Raw genomic sequence first — 19185 nt, forward strand, 5'->3', positions numbered from 1 at the left:
CTACGCTAATTGAAACCATTAATTTATTCCACTAATTTCGAGGTTCTGAATGAAAATTAGGCTGCATTCCGTTGCAAAACCAGGCGAACCAGACCGGTAAACTACAGTAAACAGCGGTTCCTCAAAAACATCGGTTTGATACGGAACGATTTGGTAAAATACTGGAAATGTCAGATGTTGATGTTTTCTAAATTTCAGTACCTTTATTATAAAATTTATCAAAATAAAATTTATGCATTTTTAATGTACCTAGTCTCTGCTTTTACGTTTTCTTCTTCTTTTCAATGGAGTTTAATATTGAAAAGTACTTTATTAATGAACTGTTAAACTCGTTAGATAATAGCTTAAAATAGATCAATAATAAACAAATCTAATCAATATTTATATTTCTATAGCTTACAAAACGTTCACGATTACTTGTTGTTTTGTTTCTCATATTTTCTTTATATGTTCCTGACTTTAAGATGACTTGGCTGCGTGATAAGTTTAAATGGTCCTAAAAAGTCATTCTGTTTAGTTAATAAAATTTATTTACCTTTACTACCTACCTCCATTGCTTTTGGATATAAATACAAAATATTATAACAAATTTTAGAAATTAAATTATAAATTCACTCGAACTTCCAATATTTGCTTGATTTCTCTCACATAAATGACATTGATTGACAAACAAAACCAGAAAAACCAGCCTTCTCGCGCTGGTTAGTTTGTTGACAGTTATAACCGAATTTTTCAAGAACCGTGTTCCGTAGTAAGAAAACTTTCAGGAAACCGATAGAAAGGGAACATAAAACCATAACCAAGGTCAGCAACGGAATACTGTATGATAAAAAATAATATTGACATGTCATGGGTCAATTATTGTGAATGCTCCGAATTAGAAAAATCGGTACACCCTGTATCTCCAGAACAAATCAGGACAAGCACTTTAAATCGGTAATATAACATAAAAAAGAATGTTGTAATTATGCAAATATGCTATATTTAAGTATAAAGTATGTAAAATTATAATTTACAATAAAACTGACCATTTGTTAAACTTAAAGAATATGGATAAATGAAACTATTATAAATAACCATAACAATAACAATTAACATAAAAACGTATCTGCAATTAATGGAAATGTTATTAGAGATATTTGATAATAAATTTAATAATGTTTAAATTTTATAATCAGAACATTCTGTAGTAAAGAAGTCTGACAAACAGCGATTTTCTGAACATATATTCAGTTTTAACAAAACGTGTAAGGATTTTTATGGTTAGATTTACAAAGTCTCATTTTACTTAAACTAGATATTTGTGAAACTTTAATTGCATTACAGTGTGATCAACTATCTTAAACCTATTAAAAACAATAACAAAAATATTTATATTTACAAATATAGCTGCATCCCTGAATAATTATATATATATTACCTTAATAACAATCCATACTATTAACATCTGAAGTGCCATATTCTTCTAAAATATCATCTAAAAGTGAATCAAATTCATCCACGCTTTGCGATGTTTTTGTTTGTTCAGCTTTACTACAGTGGGGAGAATTAAAAATAAAATTCAAATATTCCGATGGAGGTAAGTACGATTTTTTCTTGATTTGTATTGATGTGGTTTTCGGCTAAAATGACAAACACCATGTCAGTAAAGACTGTTGAAAGTTGTTAAAAATACAGGGTTATTCACAACATACGACACGAAGTATGGTAGCGATTAGATTTAGATTTTTACAAATCGATTAGATTTTTACAAATTGTAAGTTTTGGGTCCGTTGAAAGACCATTAGAGCTACAATTTAATTTTTTTTTAAAAGATACAGAGTGTCCCAAATAGGTAAAAAATATTATAGTTGTATTTTTTAAATGGAACACCCTGTATATTATTCTATTTTTAGATTATACAATTGAAATAAAGGTAAATTTGATTAAGGTTTATAACACACCTTACCATTTTTGAAATATTTTCAGTTTTATGAAATCGCAGTAAAAATTTTAAGGCTTCATTTCTCCAAGGGCATCAAAGTTTATAATACTAGACATTTAATGAAGTTTATTTATTGATCTTGATATTGTGTTGCAATAATAAAACAAAATATTACCTTATACAGAGTGTCTATAAAAATTTATATTAAATAATTACTAGCTTTAAATGGCAATACCTTGTTTAATTTAAATGGAACACCCTGTATATTTTACGAGAATCAGATGCACAATTTAATTGTCTATCAAATTGTATTATGCCATTTTTCACCTATCTCTTCAAGTTTTCGTAGAAAATGCATTTTCTTATAATTTACACCTCATTTATCACTATATCCTTAGATGTAACAAATTTTCAAAGACTACCAGATCCTAATATTGTTGATATAGTTCGCTTATTTCATTAAAAAAAACTTTAAATATTTTTTGTTAAAGGGGACCAACTAATATGATCCCAGTATTCAAACTACACACATTGACTGTTTACATTGATTAATAATTGCTCCAAATACTAAAAAACTGAATTTTGTATGTGTATGAGACTACCATCACGTGGTATACTGATGCTTCCAAAACCAAAGCAGGGACAGGGATAGGAGTATTTGGGCCGAAAACTGAATACTCCGAACCAATGGGCACCTACCCCAGTATCCTTCAGGCAGAAATTTGCGCTATCGAAAGATGCGTACAATTTATCTTGGATAGGAACTATCGAAAACAGGAAATTGCCATCCTATCCGATAGTCAAGCAGCACTTAACGCGATCAACTCAGTAACCATCAATTCGAAGTTGGTCAAAGAATGCCTAGAGAAGCTCAACAAATTAGGCAAAGAAAATAAAGTCCTCCTACTCTGGGTGCCTGCTCACCAAGGGATAGAAGGCAATGAAAAAGCAAATTATCTAGCTAGAAAAGGAGCGAACACTCCACTAATTGGACCAGAACCGTTCTGTTTTCCAAACGGGAACCAACTGAAAGCGGAACTGAAGAATCTGGAAGACTCCATCGGTAACTTGGAATGGGTGTCCTCCAACGGTCTAAGACACTCGAAAAAGTTCCTTAGAACTTATGACCGAGAAAAATCAAAGCTTTTCCTTGATTTAAGTAAAAACAATCTTCAGATTGTCACGGGGTTTCTAACAGGACACTGTCTCCTCAACGAACACATCAGTAGGCTGAAACTGAGAAACAACGGCGAATGCAGATTTTGTGGGGAAAATGGGGAACACCAGAACACCTTATCACTGAGTGCCGAGACGACGACCATTCGTGCCATGAACCTTGGCACGTCTGATGTCGAGGATGGAGAGCTGGCCTCTGTGGAGCCGTCTCAGATACTGGCTTTTCTTAAAGCCCTGAGACTGTATGATGAGTTATAACTCGTTATAACTCAAGAAAGGGGAACACACAATAGATCTATAAGGTCGCGGTGATTAACTCCCCTTCTAAACATTCTACATTCTACATGTGTATGAGACAGTGCAGTAGAAAACCTTATAAATTTTATTTCTTTTTTTGCCGAATACTTATTTATAACAGAGACGTTCATTTTCATAACTTATTATTATATTGATTTCTAAGCCAAATCCACATTTATTTAGAATAATTTATTAATTAAAACAATTAAGTATGTAATTAATTAATTTTTGGGCGGAAATAATGGTGGTATATTTAATTGGTATTACCTGTTGGTAATCACCTGTACATTTTGTACATATATTGCTTTAAAAATTAAAAAATGTCAATATTACATGGGTATAGTGATAAATAAGGTCTAAATTACAAGAAAATGCATTTTCTACGAAAATTTGAAGAGATAGGTAAAAAGTGGTATAATACAATTTGATAGACAATTCAATTGTGCATCTGATTTACGTAAAATATACAGGATGTTCCATTTAAACAAGTTATTGCCTTTTAATAATTTAATTTTTTTTAATAATTATTTAATTTTTGGACACTCTGTATAAGGGAGTATAATTTTTATTATGGCAACACAATATCTGATCAATAAATAATCATCAGTAAAATATTTAGTATTAAAAACTTTGATACCCTTGGCGAAATGAAGCCTTAATTTTTTTACTGCAATTTCACAAAATTGAAAATATTTCAAAAACGGCAAGGTTTAAGTGTGATAAACCTTAATCAAATCTACCTTTATTTCAATCATAGAATCTAAAAATAGAATAATAAACTAGGCGTTCCGTTTAAAAAAAATTTTTACTCATTTCGGAAACTGTATCTTTTTTAAATATTTTTAAATTGTAGCTCTAATAGTCCTACAACGAACGAAAACCTTTTTGTAAAAAAACAATTTGTAAAAATCTAATCGTTTAGCTACAAAACTCCGTGTCGTATGTGGTGAACAACCCTGTATATTTTTCTTACTTCATCTGTAGGGCTATAAATCCCCTGCAACAAGGCCATGTCGTTAGAATTCAACAAATCCTCTAAAATTTTATCTGCGTTTGAGGAGTCGCTTTTATCAGCATTTATCTAACAAAAAACTTAAAATTAACATTTCATATTTTAGGCCAATCAAACAGAATTTATTAAAGGGATCACTTAGAAAAAAGTGATGGAAAGCTATGTAATTATTGTTTTGATTGGGCCATTTGACGTAAAAGAAAAGTATCCTAGATTTGCACGGTTGTTCGACCGCCGCGCCGCGTCGCCGCCGCCGCTCGTGTCAGCAAGTTCAGAAAATGGCAGTTTTTTTTCTCTTTTTAGATTTTCGCCTTTAGTTCCGAAAAGTTGCGTTCTAGCGAATATTTCACTATTACATAAAGAATTAAATTCTGTGTCGTATGGATACTACATTCATTCAATTCGGTTCAGTAGTATGGCTAAAATCGAAAGTTCAAGAATGTATGTTGTGATATTTACCCACTTTACTGAAAAATGCATTTAAAGTGCCCCCTCCCACTCGTTCTACATACTAGACTCTAAATCTATAATTATTTCTGGATTGGATTTTTGATGCTCTGTAACTTTAGCTGTATTTTTGTAACAAGAATGATGATTTCCACTTTAATGCATTTTTCAGCGAAGTGTATAAACATTCGATTTTAGCCAAACTACTGAACCGAATCAATGAGTGTGTTACTTATTCGACGCAGAATTTAATTCTCTTTAATTTAAATGAAAACGAAATATTCGGAAGTATAAACGAAATCAGAAAAAAAGCCCAAATTTTTATATTCGTATATAAAGTATAAACGACAATCTGAAAAAAAACAATTTTTGTCATCTTTTAGGTCCCCTGGCTCGAGCAGCGGTTGGTTAATCGTGTAAACCTATGATTCTTCTCTTTCACGTCAAATGAACCAATCAAACCAATAGTAGCTTTCCAACACTTTTTTCCAAGCGACACCTCTAATTTGATCGTCCTATTATACAAAATTGAAATTTTATTACCTCGTATATCATTGGTGTGACGTTAGTTAAATCGGTAAAGACTTCCGCTTCTTTTCCCATTAAGTCATCAGTTGCTTCAGTGGGAGGTAAAGAATCGCTGTTGCTTTTTGACCGATTATTCTGCCCACATACCGAATTCGGAGGGGTGATGATTCCTAACTCTGAGGAAGCGTTACATGGCGTTGATGGAACATTAAATACTTCAGGATATGGCGAAGGCTCTGAAAACTACAGAAAAAAAATCTTGCATAATGTGTCGATCGGCGAGGAATCCAACCAAGCAACGTTAACCCTATCACAGTGCTAGATGACTGGTGTTAAGCGACACGTGCCCACCCAATCAGCAATAAAAGGAAATAAATAAGTATATAATTGTGTGTAAGATGATATTATTACGATCAAATATCTAGATCTGATATCATATCTAGCATGAAACCTAAAGGAATAGACTTTGTGTAAAGTATTTTTAAAGCCACTTAAACTGGTTTGGAACTCTACGTTGTTTGTCCAGACAAGGCCGACAAACGGTGTGCCGAAATTAAGAGCCCCAAGCCAGTCCAACTGACATTGGAAAGACTATGGTAAAATTAGTAGTTTATTGTTAAAGTGAACTTCTTTACGCGCGATGGGAGTAAACATTCAAAGCCGTGGCACACGAGCTAGCGAGATGAAAAGTAATAAGCCAATGAGGAAGTAACTCGGGTCCTATGTGAGCTAGGGGGCTGAAACTCGGAATGTAGATGGGGTTCTTTGGCGTTTCGTGCACTATGAAACTCCATCATCAATGGTAAAAATCGTCCGATTTAAATGAAATTTATGTCGATAGATTGGACTAAGGCCAACTTGACCGTGTACGACGTGTCAATGTGACAGTTAGATTTGACGCAAGAAACGTCAAAAACTGAAGTCGTTCTGCAGTTAATATGCTACCAACACTATACAGTTACATAATGGCCATCACACAAATTGTAAGCAAACTAGGATATTAAAAATTATATACCGGTGCGTCGGAACACGGGACAGGAAATCCCATGTAAATTCTGAAAAGGTCAAATATTATCTCCCCAGATGATTTTATGCAAAAGTTGTATTAGACTTTTTTGAAGAGGCGTTAAAGTTGTACTTTTGTGTATAATTTTGTTTCATTTGAAATAGTCATTTAAAAGTTATTTGCAAAAATCTACCTTCAAATTAGTAAAATTTTTAATACGGCCCAGAGAAAACTACAATTAAAATACTAGCAAAAATGTGATTATGTAATTGTTAAATTCGTTGCCACATTATGTCTACAAAAATTTGGAGAAAACTTCTTAAAGGGAGATACCAAACCATAGATAAAGGGAATAAATTTAGATTGGAAAGCCCGTCAAAATATATAATTGTTTTGGGTCGCGACCGTTGTACGCGATCTGGCGCTACTATAGGCTTGATGCAATCTCCGCCGGTGCTGCCACCACCGGAGAACTCGTGATTAACGAACACGTACAAATACACGGGTTTAAATAGCGAGTAAACGAAAAAAATTGTATATAATTATTCTAAAAGTGTTAGAAAGTGTCATTTGTGGAAATTCTAAACAAAAAAAAAAGGTAAATAAATTGATATCTTCCGAAGGTCTAACTTGCATTATAATTTATTATTCCAGTTAAAAAAAATTAGATGAGTTCAACTACGGTAGCGAGCATAGATTTATCGGTTTTGCTAGTGGGACATAATTGGAGCTATTTCGCCTATAACGAAATTTTTTAAGGGCACATAAAACATTTAATCACTAGTTGATTAAAAAAGTATAACCATTAATATTGCAAGTTCTATTTCATCCTCTCAAGTATATGTCTATTTAATTTTTTGATTATGTAACAAACGCTTTGTTTATTCACTTGTTTCATCGAACTGCTTGAATCCATTTTTGCTATTGATCAAATCGGTGTAAGAAATTATATGACGCTATAAAATGTTGTTTCGGGAGAGTTGAATATCCGGGAAAGTCGAGTTATTGAATGTTATTGCACCCAACAACGCCCTAATTACGCTCTCCTTTACGCGTTAACATTTTTTTGGCAATTTTATTAACATTTAAAATTGTCACAACACAACAAGACGCCTAGTTTGAATTCTTTTTCACTTATTTTTTACTACCCGAAACAACGTTACATCACACAAACCTCGCACCTGAGTATTTTATAGTATCAATAACGGCACTAGCAAAAAACTAAAATACTTAAATATTATGACAAACCCCGATTTCAATATTATTTTAATGCGATCGACATGACGGCGGGACGGCGGCGGCGGCGTGAACTATATTGTTGATCAGTTCTGATTTCAGCCGGAGAGTGCGCTGTGGTCGGAATTTGTTGAAATCAACTGAAATGCACCAAGCCTAAAGCGGTTGCTAAGAACAACCGCAAACAATAACAGAAACAATTTTCTCTTGTCAAAGTCAGAACGTTCAAAAATAAAAAAGTGGCATTAAAAACTAAAAAACTGTGTTGTGAACTGTGAACTGCAAAAACCATCGTGGATCGTGACATAACGTCGGTTTCCAATGTTTAATAGGTATTTCACATACATGCCCTTATATAAAATAAAGTTTTTTGTATGCAACACACTATATTTTATTTATAAAATTAAAAGATAATAATAATAAATTTGAATAAACAATATTTGGCGACATAATTCCGAAAAAAGATCCGAAATTATCAAAAGTTTTGGTTGCGATCGTTGCAAGAATAGTGCCAAATAGTGTTTACATTATCCTTATGGGCACTTTCCAATCTAAACTTGTTTCATTTATCTACAATACCAAACAGAGTAATTTTGAATAAAATAATTATAAATTTCGCAACTTCTGAAAAAGTGACGATGTTTAAACGGCATTTTGCTGGAAATAGTATTCCCGCTGTGTTAGATATGTTCGCAACTCAGTCTCCACAAAGCTTATCGAATAAGTCAATAGTTTAAAGAATAAACCTTTTTTCTAGCTAGCAAATGATCTAGCTAGGAAAGGAGCGAACACTCCACTAACTGGACCAGAACCGTTCTGTTTTCCAAACGGGAACCAACTGAAAGCGGAACTGAAGAATCTGGAAGACTCCATCCGTAACTTGGAATGGGTGTCCTCCAACGGTCTAAGACACTCGAAAAAGTTCCTTAGAACTTATGACCGAGAAAAATCAAAGGTTTTCCTTGATTTAAGTAAAAACAATCTTCGGATTGTCACGGGGTTTCTAACAGGACACTGTCTCCTCAACGAACACCTCAGTAGGCTGAAACTGAGAAACAACGGCGAATGCAGATTTTGTGGGGAAAATGGGGAAACACCAGAACACCTTATCACTGAGTGCGCCGAGACGACGACCATTCGTGCCATGAACCTTGGCACGTCTGATGTCGAGGATGGAGAGCTGGCCTCTGTGGAGCCGTCTCAGATACTGGCTTTTCTTAAAGCCCTGAGACTGTATGAGTTGAAGAAAGGGGAACACACAATAGATCTATAAGGTCGCGGTGATTAACTCCCCTTCTAAACATTCTACATTCTACATCGAATAAGTCAATAATTTAAAGAATAAACCAGACGTTTGAAACTAAAAGACACTAAGGTATTAATCAAATGGAAGTGCGAAGACAAAAATAATTAAACAGTAAGAAAATAACTATGACTTATTCTTCATGTTGAAGAAAAGACAAACATTGACTCACGTTTATTGGGGATACAGTAGAAAAAAAACACAGGATCTTTCACCGAACAACTTCTTTCTGTGGAGCACCCTCAAAAACCGTCTTTATATGCATATTAAATACAGAAATTTAGATGGACTGAAAACGACACCTCTGTGGAATGCTAAAGATTCTCCCCTTAACAGTTTTGTATTGTGAGGCGTAAATTTCACAGTCATTTGGGGTATTGTTTGGGGAATTATGTAAACATTTTATTAATTAGTATAGAATAAAGTTCCTTCTGTTACAAATATTTCGATTATCCCTTGTATCAATTGTTGTGGATGTATTTAGTATGAACGAGGCCTGCGAGTGATCGAGTAATGAACAGCAAACAAGTCGTACACCGCGAATACTATTCTCAGCTCAACGGGTCTTGTACAGAACAGATCCCCAAGAATTCGAGGTTTTTTTAATTTTCAATGTGGATCCCATAGTTAATGGAATAGTTTAAAAGAAAAAAATTGTTGGATGAACCACTTTTTCTATGAAAAAAAATTATTGAAAATTCGAAATTTTCACTACATTTCAATGCGAAAACTCCCTATTATAACCTTCATAAAGCCAGTAATATACAAGGTTATGCACAGTGTTGCCATACTCACCCTGTGTAAAATCATTTTTTTTAAACGAGGACTTCAGGGGTGTTTTAGAGCAGTATTCTTTCAGAAAAAATGCAGATTTTGACGATTTAAAATATCAAAAAAAAAACAAATAAAAATTAGTAAAAACCAACCAACCCCACCAAATAACCACCTAACCAACACATTAACACCCCCCAAATAACCAGGCTAACCAATGCATTAACACCCTCCAAATAACCAAGGCTAACCTAATTGTGCCTAATGACAAAACTTCATTGATTACGCGTCGAAAAATAGTATATATTTAAAAAAATGATATTTTCGTAGAACCTGAAAAATCCGCAAATTTTATTTCAGAAATTGCTTTAAAATAATCCACACTAACGAATGCTTGTGATAGCTTACCGTTTTAAGTCTCTCCACGACGTAAACTTTATTTCAGAAGAAAATCATATAAAATAATTTGATTGACAACGTCGCAAATTCTATGCGAAGGCCATAGATGACATACCGATGATCGATTAACTGTCAATCGAAAAAGTCATAAAATTGCTGGCTTGAGATGATGTAAATAAATATATTTTCTTAATTTTTATGCTTACAAAGATGATTCGTTACATTTTTGTGCTTAAATTAGGTCATTCCACGTCTATATAAGGTAATAAAATGCTAATATGTGATGTTTTTACTGAATCCGTGTAGAAAATTTTACATATTTACTGTCGGTCGCCTGAACCTAAAATACGTTTTTTTGCCGCTTTTTAAAGAGAAAACACACATTCATCCAACAATTTTTTTGCTTAAAAATGTTCAATTTAAGATAGTCTTGCAAAACAATCCCAAAAAAGTGTTAAATTCGTGGGGACCTATTGTGCACCAGAGCCCAGCTCAACTATTTCTTTTGTATATAGATGATTATTCCAATTCAGAAAAAAACTAACTACCTTTTTCAAACCACAGAAATTTAAAAAAATGTAAACAAAAAGTGACATCAAATTTGACAATGACAAAATAATATTTTTGCTGGTATTTTAATTGTAGCTTTCTATGGTTTCTAACCTAACCTAACCTAAGCTAACCGCATTAAAAATTTTGCTAATTAGAATGTAGATTTTTGCAAATAGCTTTTAGATGCCTATTTCAAATGAAACGAAATTCTACACAAAAGTACGACCTTAATGCCTCTTCAAAAAAATCTAATATCATTTTTACATAAAATTATCTGGGGAGATAATATTTGACCCTTCCAAAATTTACATGGGATATCCTGTGTCCCGCGTTCCGATGCACCGCACGGTATAATAATAAGATATCAAATTTATACCTGAGAAGGACTCTCCAAACTTCCTGAACTAAGAGATGAAGGTGTTGGTGGCACAGATGAACAACTAGGATTTGACTCTTCATTACGTTGTTTTACTGGATAGTCAACATTTTCTGTAGTAACCTATACAAATGTTGATAATGTATTCACAAGTGGCGCAAAGCTATAACACATGGCTAAATATACAGAGCGCTTCAAATCACAACATAATGCAACATTATAAAAGTATTTTTTTGTAAACGTAATGTTAGTCACTTTTTGAAAGTTCTTAGTAAACTTCTAAAATTGAAATGAATCTAGAAATATAAAAATAGATATTAATTACCTTATATTTCTTAAATAAATCAAGAAGCCTTCTAGTAAAATCAGTAGCTGCCTGTGACACTTCAATATGACATTCGTCTTCAACCGCATCCTTTAAAACTGCTAAACATCCAATGTCACTCAATTGGTTCAAAACTTTGATGATGCGTCTCTTAACCTCAACGTCGTTTAGAGTTACAATTTTCCTGTGCTCTTTTGAAAATGTCACTGAGGGAAATTTTCTATCTATCATACCTAAAATTTTATAGATAATCAGTATCAAACTACCGTAAAGTCCTTTTAATAATACAATCAGAAATCGATCTAGCACCAAGTCACAGCTTATTATTTCAGATTTTTCAGTAAGACGGACAAACTAAATTAAACAAGGATGCGTTCGGTCCCTTTAAATCACCGACCGGATAAATAAAAATATGCCACGAATATCTTTTCTTTTTCGGAGTTCAAATCGAAAAAAAAACAAGAAATGCGAAAAGAAATATTATTAGAAAATGTTTTTTACTTTTGTTGGGCCTTTGTCGGTATTAATCATTATTTTTTCTTTATCTATAGCTGGCCCAAAGGCTGGCCTATGTAAATACCGAATTTTTGTTTTTGTATAGAAGGCGACAAAGCTAAACTGGTAGATACAATGTAACCATGTTTTCTATATATTTTAATACAAATATTCTTTTAACAGTCCGGTCAGTAAAACTCGACACTTTTTAGAAGAAAGACGTGTTCCGGCTTTACGACAAAAAAAAATTTATTCACGTGTGAAAATAAAATTTTTGTGTGTTTTTGTTATCTTTCTGGAGAGCAACTTTTTGCGTTTATTTTTTATCGTATATATTAGTGGATTAGCGTATGTAAATAATGTAATTAATTAATATGGATAGTTACGAAAAGACTGGTGGAGTTTTTTTTTTATAAAAACTGTAAGAATACTTTCCCCAAATGTTGGGGCAAAATTTTTTTGGAGTGCCAAAGGACGAAACACCGTAAGTACCTATTTAACTACATTTTTATGATTGGTAGACCTTGATTGATAAAAAGTAATAGTTGAGCAGGCAAAAAATGTAAAGAACCATGAAAAAAGTTGGAAGTGCGTATTTATTTGTACTTTGTTACGTTGTATGATGACATAACTTCCATTTATTTTGCTCTTGTACCAGAAATTATTACTACAGGCTGATTAATTTAGATTTTTACCTCCTGTACTTTTCTCATAAAACTTACGATTTAAATTAAAAAATAAAATGTAAATCATATTGCGGTCTGGTCGACTTTAGGGAGAGTCGATTTTTAAGAAACAAGATTCTAATATACTCAGCTTTTTATAGTAAAACTTGTTATACTCAACTACTATTAAGACATAAAACTCTGGCTTTTAATAATAACAAAACTATTATCTGATCAGTTGGTTGTTTTTTAGTATAAATTTTATAAAAAATCTTCATTCGTCAACCAATCTTACTTTTATAATTTTTAAACTAATACCTGTTTTGTCTCTTGACATTTATGCTTTTACCAAGTGACAATATCTTTATATTGTATTTGTAATAAATCGGTGTATAAATTGTATATTGTAATAAATATTACCCTCTGAAATGGTACTCCTTTGTGAGAATTTAAAATATGTTAAAAATATAAAAAAATACATTCTTAAATTTGTATAAAAGGCAACAATGCATTCGAGAAGAAAAAAAACGAAGTCTGACAACGTCTATACTCCTGTTAAAGGTCCGAGGCAGTCCGAGGTCACGGCGGCATTTACCAGTAAGATGAAATAAGTGCCACATCTGGTAATAATCTGTGATTAAACTACCGCCAAGTCGTTTTAATAATTAATGTAATCAAAAATCGATTTAATAATTTATTATGTAACCTAGCACCTAAGTCTTAAAAAAAATTGAAAGATTGCCTAATAACTATTGGACCAATCTGGACACTATATTATAACGCTTCATTCAGATGAAAGTCTAAATTATTCCTTGTCATGCTAAATCAGTGGTCTGCATTTTAATGAGTAGACAAAGAATGACTTTGCGTTATGAGCTAAAAGACAGAGATACAAAGAAATGCAGAGTTAGTACGTGCGGTAGTTACGATTTAAGTTTAGCGAGTTAAAAATAAAAAAATTAAGCGGACACACCAACAGAATATTATGTGAGGTGTTAGAGCTGTAGCAAAACAAACTTAATTATTGATATATTATATTAATTAATAATTAATTTTTTAAATAATAAAAAATACTTGATTTGACAACCGCGCATTATATAGGAGGCATTCGCTACCACACGCAACGCCTTTAACTAACACCAGCCGAACAGCATTTAACATATATCAATTTATGCCATTTCTTAATAGGCTTAAATCGCTTAATAAGGGACACCCCCGGTTACTTACTAAAAGAGAAAAATTGTTCCAGAATCCGTGTGAGCGACAAAAATAAAATATTTTCCTGTATGATAATACAGTATGTGTCCAGTTGGCTTGGAAATGAACACATCAATTACATTCCCCATATAATTTTACATATAAATTGAGTGCGATCTTCATCTCAGAGCTATCGCTGACGTCGTTTTTTTTCGATCATATTGTACCAAAACATTAAAGATAATATAAGACTCATTAGTAGTTCAGTGTGATTTTGTTAAGCTCGTCAGCTGAAGGTTTTCTTTAGTTTAGGATAATTCCGATGTATTGTAATCGCAAAATATTTTCCGATGCACGTCATCAATCATATTGACATTGACCCTGTCTATAAACCTGACTAAACTGAAATTTTGGCAAAAATGTTTAAATTTGTAGTATAATTTAAGATATTAATCATATATTATCATATATCTGATAATATATTATCAGATATTTTATTTAGATTAAAGCTGCAAACATTAGTTTAAATCGAATTATATTATCGCTAAGTTGGTCACATTGCGCCGCGCCGTGTTCAGCAATGTTATTTGACAATTATCCTAGTGTCAGTCATTATTTTGTATAATATCGTGTTGTTGAATCTTTGTGAGTAATTCTCGTTTTTTTGCCTATTTTCATAGTCTTTTTATATAAATTCCACTTCTAAGTAGAAACAGTTCTTTTAAGAACTAAATTTTCGAGTTTTTGTAGTGCATTTCTTGAAATTGTGTGTTAAAAATATGTTAAAGCATTTAAACAGTCGAAGCCAAGAGCTCGTAGCTTCCCTGTTTTTTTTTAACTATTTTGAACGAGAACGTGACAATAAAGGTCCTTTATTACCATTGACTGCAGTCAGAAAAGTAAGTTTGTTTAATAAGCACAATATACCACTTTCAAAGTTAGTTTTTATTAAAATCTGTGATTATTAGTTTGTGCATGATAGCACCCTCTTACTTTTTATTACCACTTATGGCGTTTGTAAGATGTACATCAATAAATAAATAACCCATAATAACGCTTATAATAATCTTCATAATGGACTAGTTACTAGTTTTCGCCAATATGTAATACGTAAACTAAGCTATAAAACAAATAAATCAATTAATCACTAAAATATTAGTTATTAAATTAAAAATAAAAGGTAAAACTCTTTAAACTTTAAAAATGATATAATAAATATGTTGTTTGTCAATTTTAAATTAAGATTCATCTCATAAATCCATCACAATCTGACAGCGCTGTCGCCATCGCTTGTCACCAGGGTTGGAAAAAATCATGATTTTTTTTTAAAATAAAAAAAAAACAGATTTTTTTTATTTAAATCAAATTTTTTTTATTTAATCAGATTTTTTTGATTTTAATAGAAAACATTATTTAAATCGGATTTCCAAATAATTAGGACTTAATTCCAATTAAAGTCCCAAGTAGCAAAATCAGTTTTATAAGTGCTCTAAAAACTGCTATACAGCATATCTTATAGAACTACGAAAGTCTTATAACGCCCTTTACAGCTCTAATCGAATAGCTATACAACCAAAAAAGGCCCAAATTATAAAATCTTTCAGTTCTTTAACATATACTTATATCCTCCTTATATCATCCTAATAAAATATGTTTCTGTTTTGTTAAAAAACTATTTTATAAGGATGTTTTTCGAGGTATTAATACAACTTATCCAAACATGCACTATACAACCATTATATTTATATTTCTTGACGCTCCTATACCGCAAGCATAAAACTATTTTATAAGATTGATAAAACGCTGCCTGTTTTAAACTTAATACGATATATTTGTTCTTTTGTGTCACTGCTTGCAATAAAAATATCGAATAAAGCATATATAACGTAGAAAAATATTTTCACCTACTTGTTCACCATAATCCGAAAAGATGAAATTATTAAAGCGTCGCCATCATGCGAAATGGATGATAAGAAAAATACCTATCTATACTTACTGTAGGTATATTATGACTTGCGATAATTGATCCAGCGCCCAGAATTTGCTTGCGCAACAAATTTTTCTGATAAAATATATGTATGTATTTATCAAAAAATAGAAGCGCCTTAGATTCGACGGTAATTAGCCGATCTGATAAAAATATGAAAATATTTAAATATTTTTGAAAGGTATAATTTTTGATCTAAAGGACCTTTGAACTCATGTTTTAACTCAATAAATCCGATATAGCACCTTACATCTTTATAAAAAGCATGAATATTGTGCTAATTTGGATTTTTATATTTGTCGTGAGTAATGGCGGCCACTGACAAACCCTTAAATTCACATAAACATGGCGTTAAGTAATACAACAAATATGTGTCATTTAAAAACGTTATAGGACCTTAATATTTAATAAAGTTGTTTTTACAAGCACTACGAAATTATTTTTCAAAAAAAGGACAGTCAGAGATTCTATTAATTTCAAAGGTTGTCAAATTTTGTATTGGATTCATACAATAAGAATATTCATGTAAATAATTTGTAATTTAGCATAGGTAGATAGAGGTACCAGGTACCTAGGTATTAATTATATGTATTATCATACCTTTATCCTTATTAAATACTGATGATGATTTCTTATCATAATTTCATTAAGCTGCAATAATCATAATTAATTCAATTAAATTAGGGGTCAAATTAAATAGATCCTATACACGACTTACAGGAGTGGTCGATACACGCAACTTATCAAAAAATATAAAACAATATCATATTGTAGAATATCAATATTAACCCACATAATTAGGTATTAACATTTTAAGTAGGTACTAATTTCGGTATATATTTTGTTACACGTGGCAACCCCGCATAATATTTTTCGTTGAGTATCCTGTAAGGATGTAGTAAACATCTTTAAGAAACAGAATGCTTTCATAGAGTTTCGTCTAGCTGCACTTTGCACTTTACTTTTTTTGCATTATCTGTTTTATAAAATATTAGCGGGGTGTGAAAAGAGGAGTCCTCTTTCGTTTGACGGGAGTTAGTAGTTTCGTGAAACGGAATGCTGATTATTAATTATAATTATTTGTCAACCGGTAAACGAATTTGATTTTATTGCTTGTTATTCTTTTTTATAATTGACTAGCTATGCCCACCTATATTATTCAAACAACGCAATATCAATTACAATACTCTTTCGCTTTACAGGCGAAGGACTAGAATAATACTTCTTCCGTTTAACGGACAGGAGTCACGGCCATTCAAATTCTAACCTAACTCAACTTTCCCAGGTTAAAAGGTGGTAAATTAATTTGGCTTATTATTTTGTCCAAAAAGAGAGCAATAATATTTAAAATTGTGGAGACTATCGAGAAAGGCAGAAAAGAGTTGACGATTGTATCGGAAAGCTGGGAAAATGGCCAAGGTATATTATTTTGGCCCAAAAAAATTGCTACCTAATTACAAAGGGACTCTACGTCTTCTCCGGACCCAATTTGGTACACTTTCTACTACAAATTGGCGAATGCAGATTCTGTGGGGAAGATGGGGAAACACCAGTACACCTCATCACTGAGTGCGCCGAGGCGACAACCATTCGTGCCATGAATTTTGGTACGACTGATATTGGAGATGGAGAACTACCCTCTATAAAACCGTCCCAGATACTGGCTTTTGTCAAAGCCCTGGGACTGTATGATGAGTTATGATTCAAGAAAGGGGGACACAATGGATCTGTAAGGTCGAAGTGATTAACCCCCCTCCCATTCATTCTAAATTCTCTAAAAAAAAATTCTACTGCAAATTAAAAAGGGGCAATTTGGCTTTTATTTGCGCTCCTTTTTAAATGCCCACTCCTTTTCATCTTCTTCCATGGTGATAAATCCATATTGGGAATTTCTCACAGAAGATCAATAATTATGATGGTGTTAAACTTTTTTGAGGTTAAGAAGGTATTAATTTTATATTGAAGTAATTTGTGACTCTTTAGTTCTTTAAGAATTTTATAATAGTGCAAACATGGACAGTATTTCATTTATTAACATTGTAAGCAACGCCCTTATAGATATACTATAGAACAATTTTATAATTATTTCATAAGGCATTTTGTCTTTGTCCTAAAAAACTGTTTTATTTATCACCTAACGCAGCCTTCAACCGTACAATCTCGTCAAAAAAAGTATAATTTTTACTCCTTACACAATACACTATTGTTCGGAAATAGTCTTAGGTCGAGAATGAAATTAGTATTATTTTGGTATTATCTATTGTCAAAGTGTAAAATACTTATTGCAGGTCGAAATTTCGGTAAAAAAACTAGAAGATAAATTGATGAAGGCAGAAGTTATCTTCATCAATATACAGCAGTTTCAAAAAAGATATAAAACAGCATATTTTCTGACAACGATTTGAAGATACAGTCTAACATCTAAACAACCTTTTTCTGCACTAGAGGTTGCGAATGAAATGAATTCTAACAGCGTTTTTTTTTGCCACTAGTACATAAATTTCAAAGCAAATCCCTGCCCTTTAGAAGTGTAATGGATTCACACGAAATTACTTCTAAAATCCGTCCAACATTTTAATTGATGAATAGATATGTAGTAGGTATAGGTATGTGTTATACAAATCATTTTTTATATAGTTTTATAACATTTACAATTATTTTTCGATTTATTAAAAGTATTTAAAGGCTACCATAGCAAGTGCAACATTTTATGTAATGAATAGATATAGGGTATATCTGTTATAGAAATATTTTTTATAGTTTTCTAGGACACATTTTTATAACTTTTACATTTATTTTTCGATTTATTGTAAAGTTTTAAAAAAGTTGATTTTTTGTTTTAAATCACGATTAAAATTAAAAAAATCCCTTGATTTAAATCACAATTTAAATCATGATTTAAATCATTTGATTTAAATCATGCCAACCCTGCTTGTCACTCAAAGTTGATCACGTGCATCGGAAATTGTTTTGCGATTACCATAGGTTTACCATTTGTTTTAGTATGTGTGGTAGGTATTTCAGACCCGACTATCCCTGTTTTTTTACCAGAACTAAAGATAGAAAAAGAAAATAGTAGCGGACAAAAATCGCACTTTCATAAATTCAACAATACTATTTATGATAAAATTAATTGCATACATGGTTGTGACAAAACTAACAAACTATGTTGTTTTTTTTTGTGTTTTGTTTCGAAGCAAGGTGATTTATATGAGATACAATGGAGGTACACAAAAAATCCAAAGTTAAATAAAGAGTTAAATTTCGAAGAAGTTTCTGAGGGCTTATGATCAAGAAAAATCACAGATCTTCCTGGGTCTGACTAAGAACAATCTTCGGATTGTCACGGGGTTTTTAACAGGACACTGTCTCCTCAATGAACACCTCAGTAGATTGAAACTAAGAAGAAACGGCGAATGCAGATTCTGTGGGGAAGATGGTGAAACACCAGTACACCTCATCACTGAGTGCGCCGAGACGACAACCATT

General features: G+C 32.1%; 1 protein-coding gene across 2 annotated transcripts in view; it reads right to left on the reverse strand.

The window, feature by feature from the left end:
- Positions 1-959: 959 nt before the first annotated feature.
- Positions 960-19185, reverse strand: part of LOC115881796 — a 42646-nt gene continuing 24420 nt past the window's right edge. The window contains exons 15-19 of one of the 2 annotated variants that reach the window (XM_030899462.1): positions 11353-11585; positions 11028-11150; positions 5400-5627; positions 4371-4478; positions 960-1622 (exon numbers count right to left, since the gene is read on the reverse strand). In XM_030899462.1, the coding sequence (XP_030755322.1) occupies positions 1422-1622; positions 4371-4478; positions 5400-5627; positions 11028-11150; positions 11353-11585 (893 nt within the window). In that variant the 3' untranslated portion in view covers positions 960-1421. The remainder of the gene's footprint in view (positions 1623-4370; positions 4479-5399; positions 5628-11027; positions 11151-11352; positions 11586-19185) is intronic. The other variant, XM_030899463.1, reaches the window with a different exon arrangement.

The sequence above is a fragment of the Sitophilus oryzae genome, unplaced genomic scaffold (assembly GCF_002938485.1).
Source record: "Sitophilus oryzae breed Bouriz unplaced genomic scaffold, Soryzae_2.0 scaffold_1740_pilon_pilon, whole genome shotgun sequence".
Lineage (NCBI taxonomy): Eukaryota > Metazoa > Arthropoda > Insecta > Coleoptera > Curculionidae > Sitophilus > Sitophilus oryzae.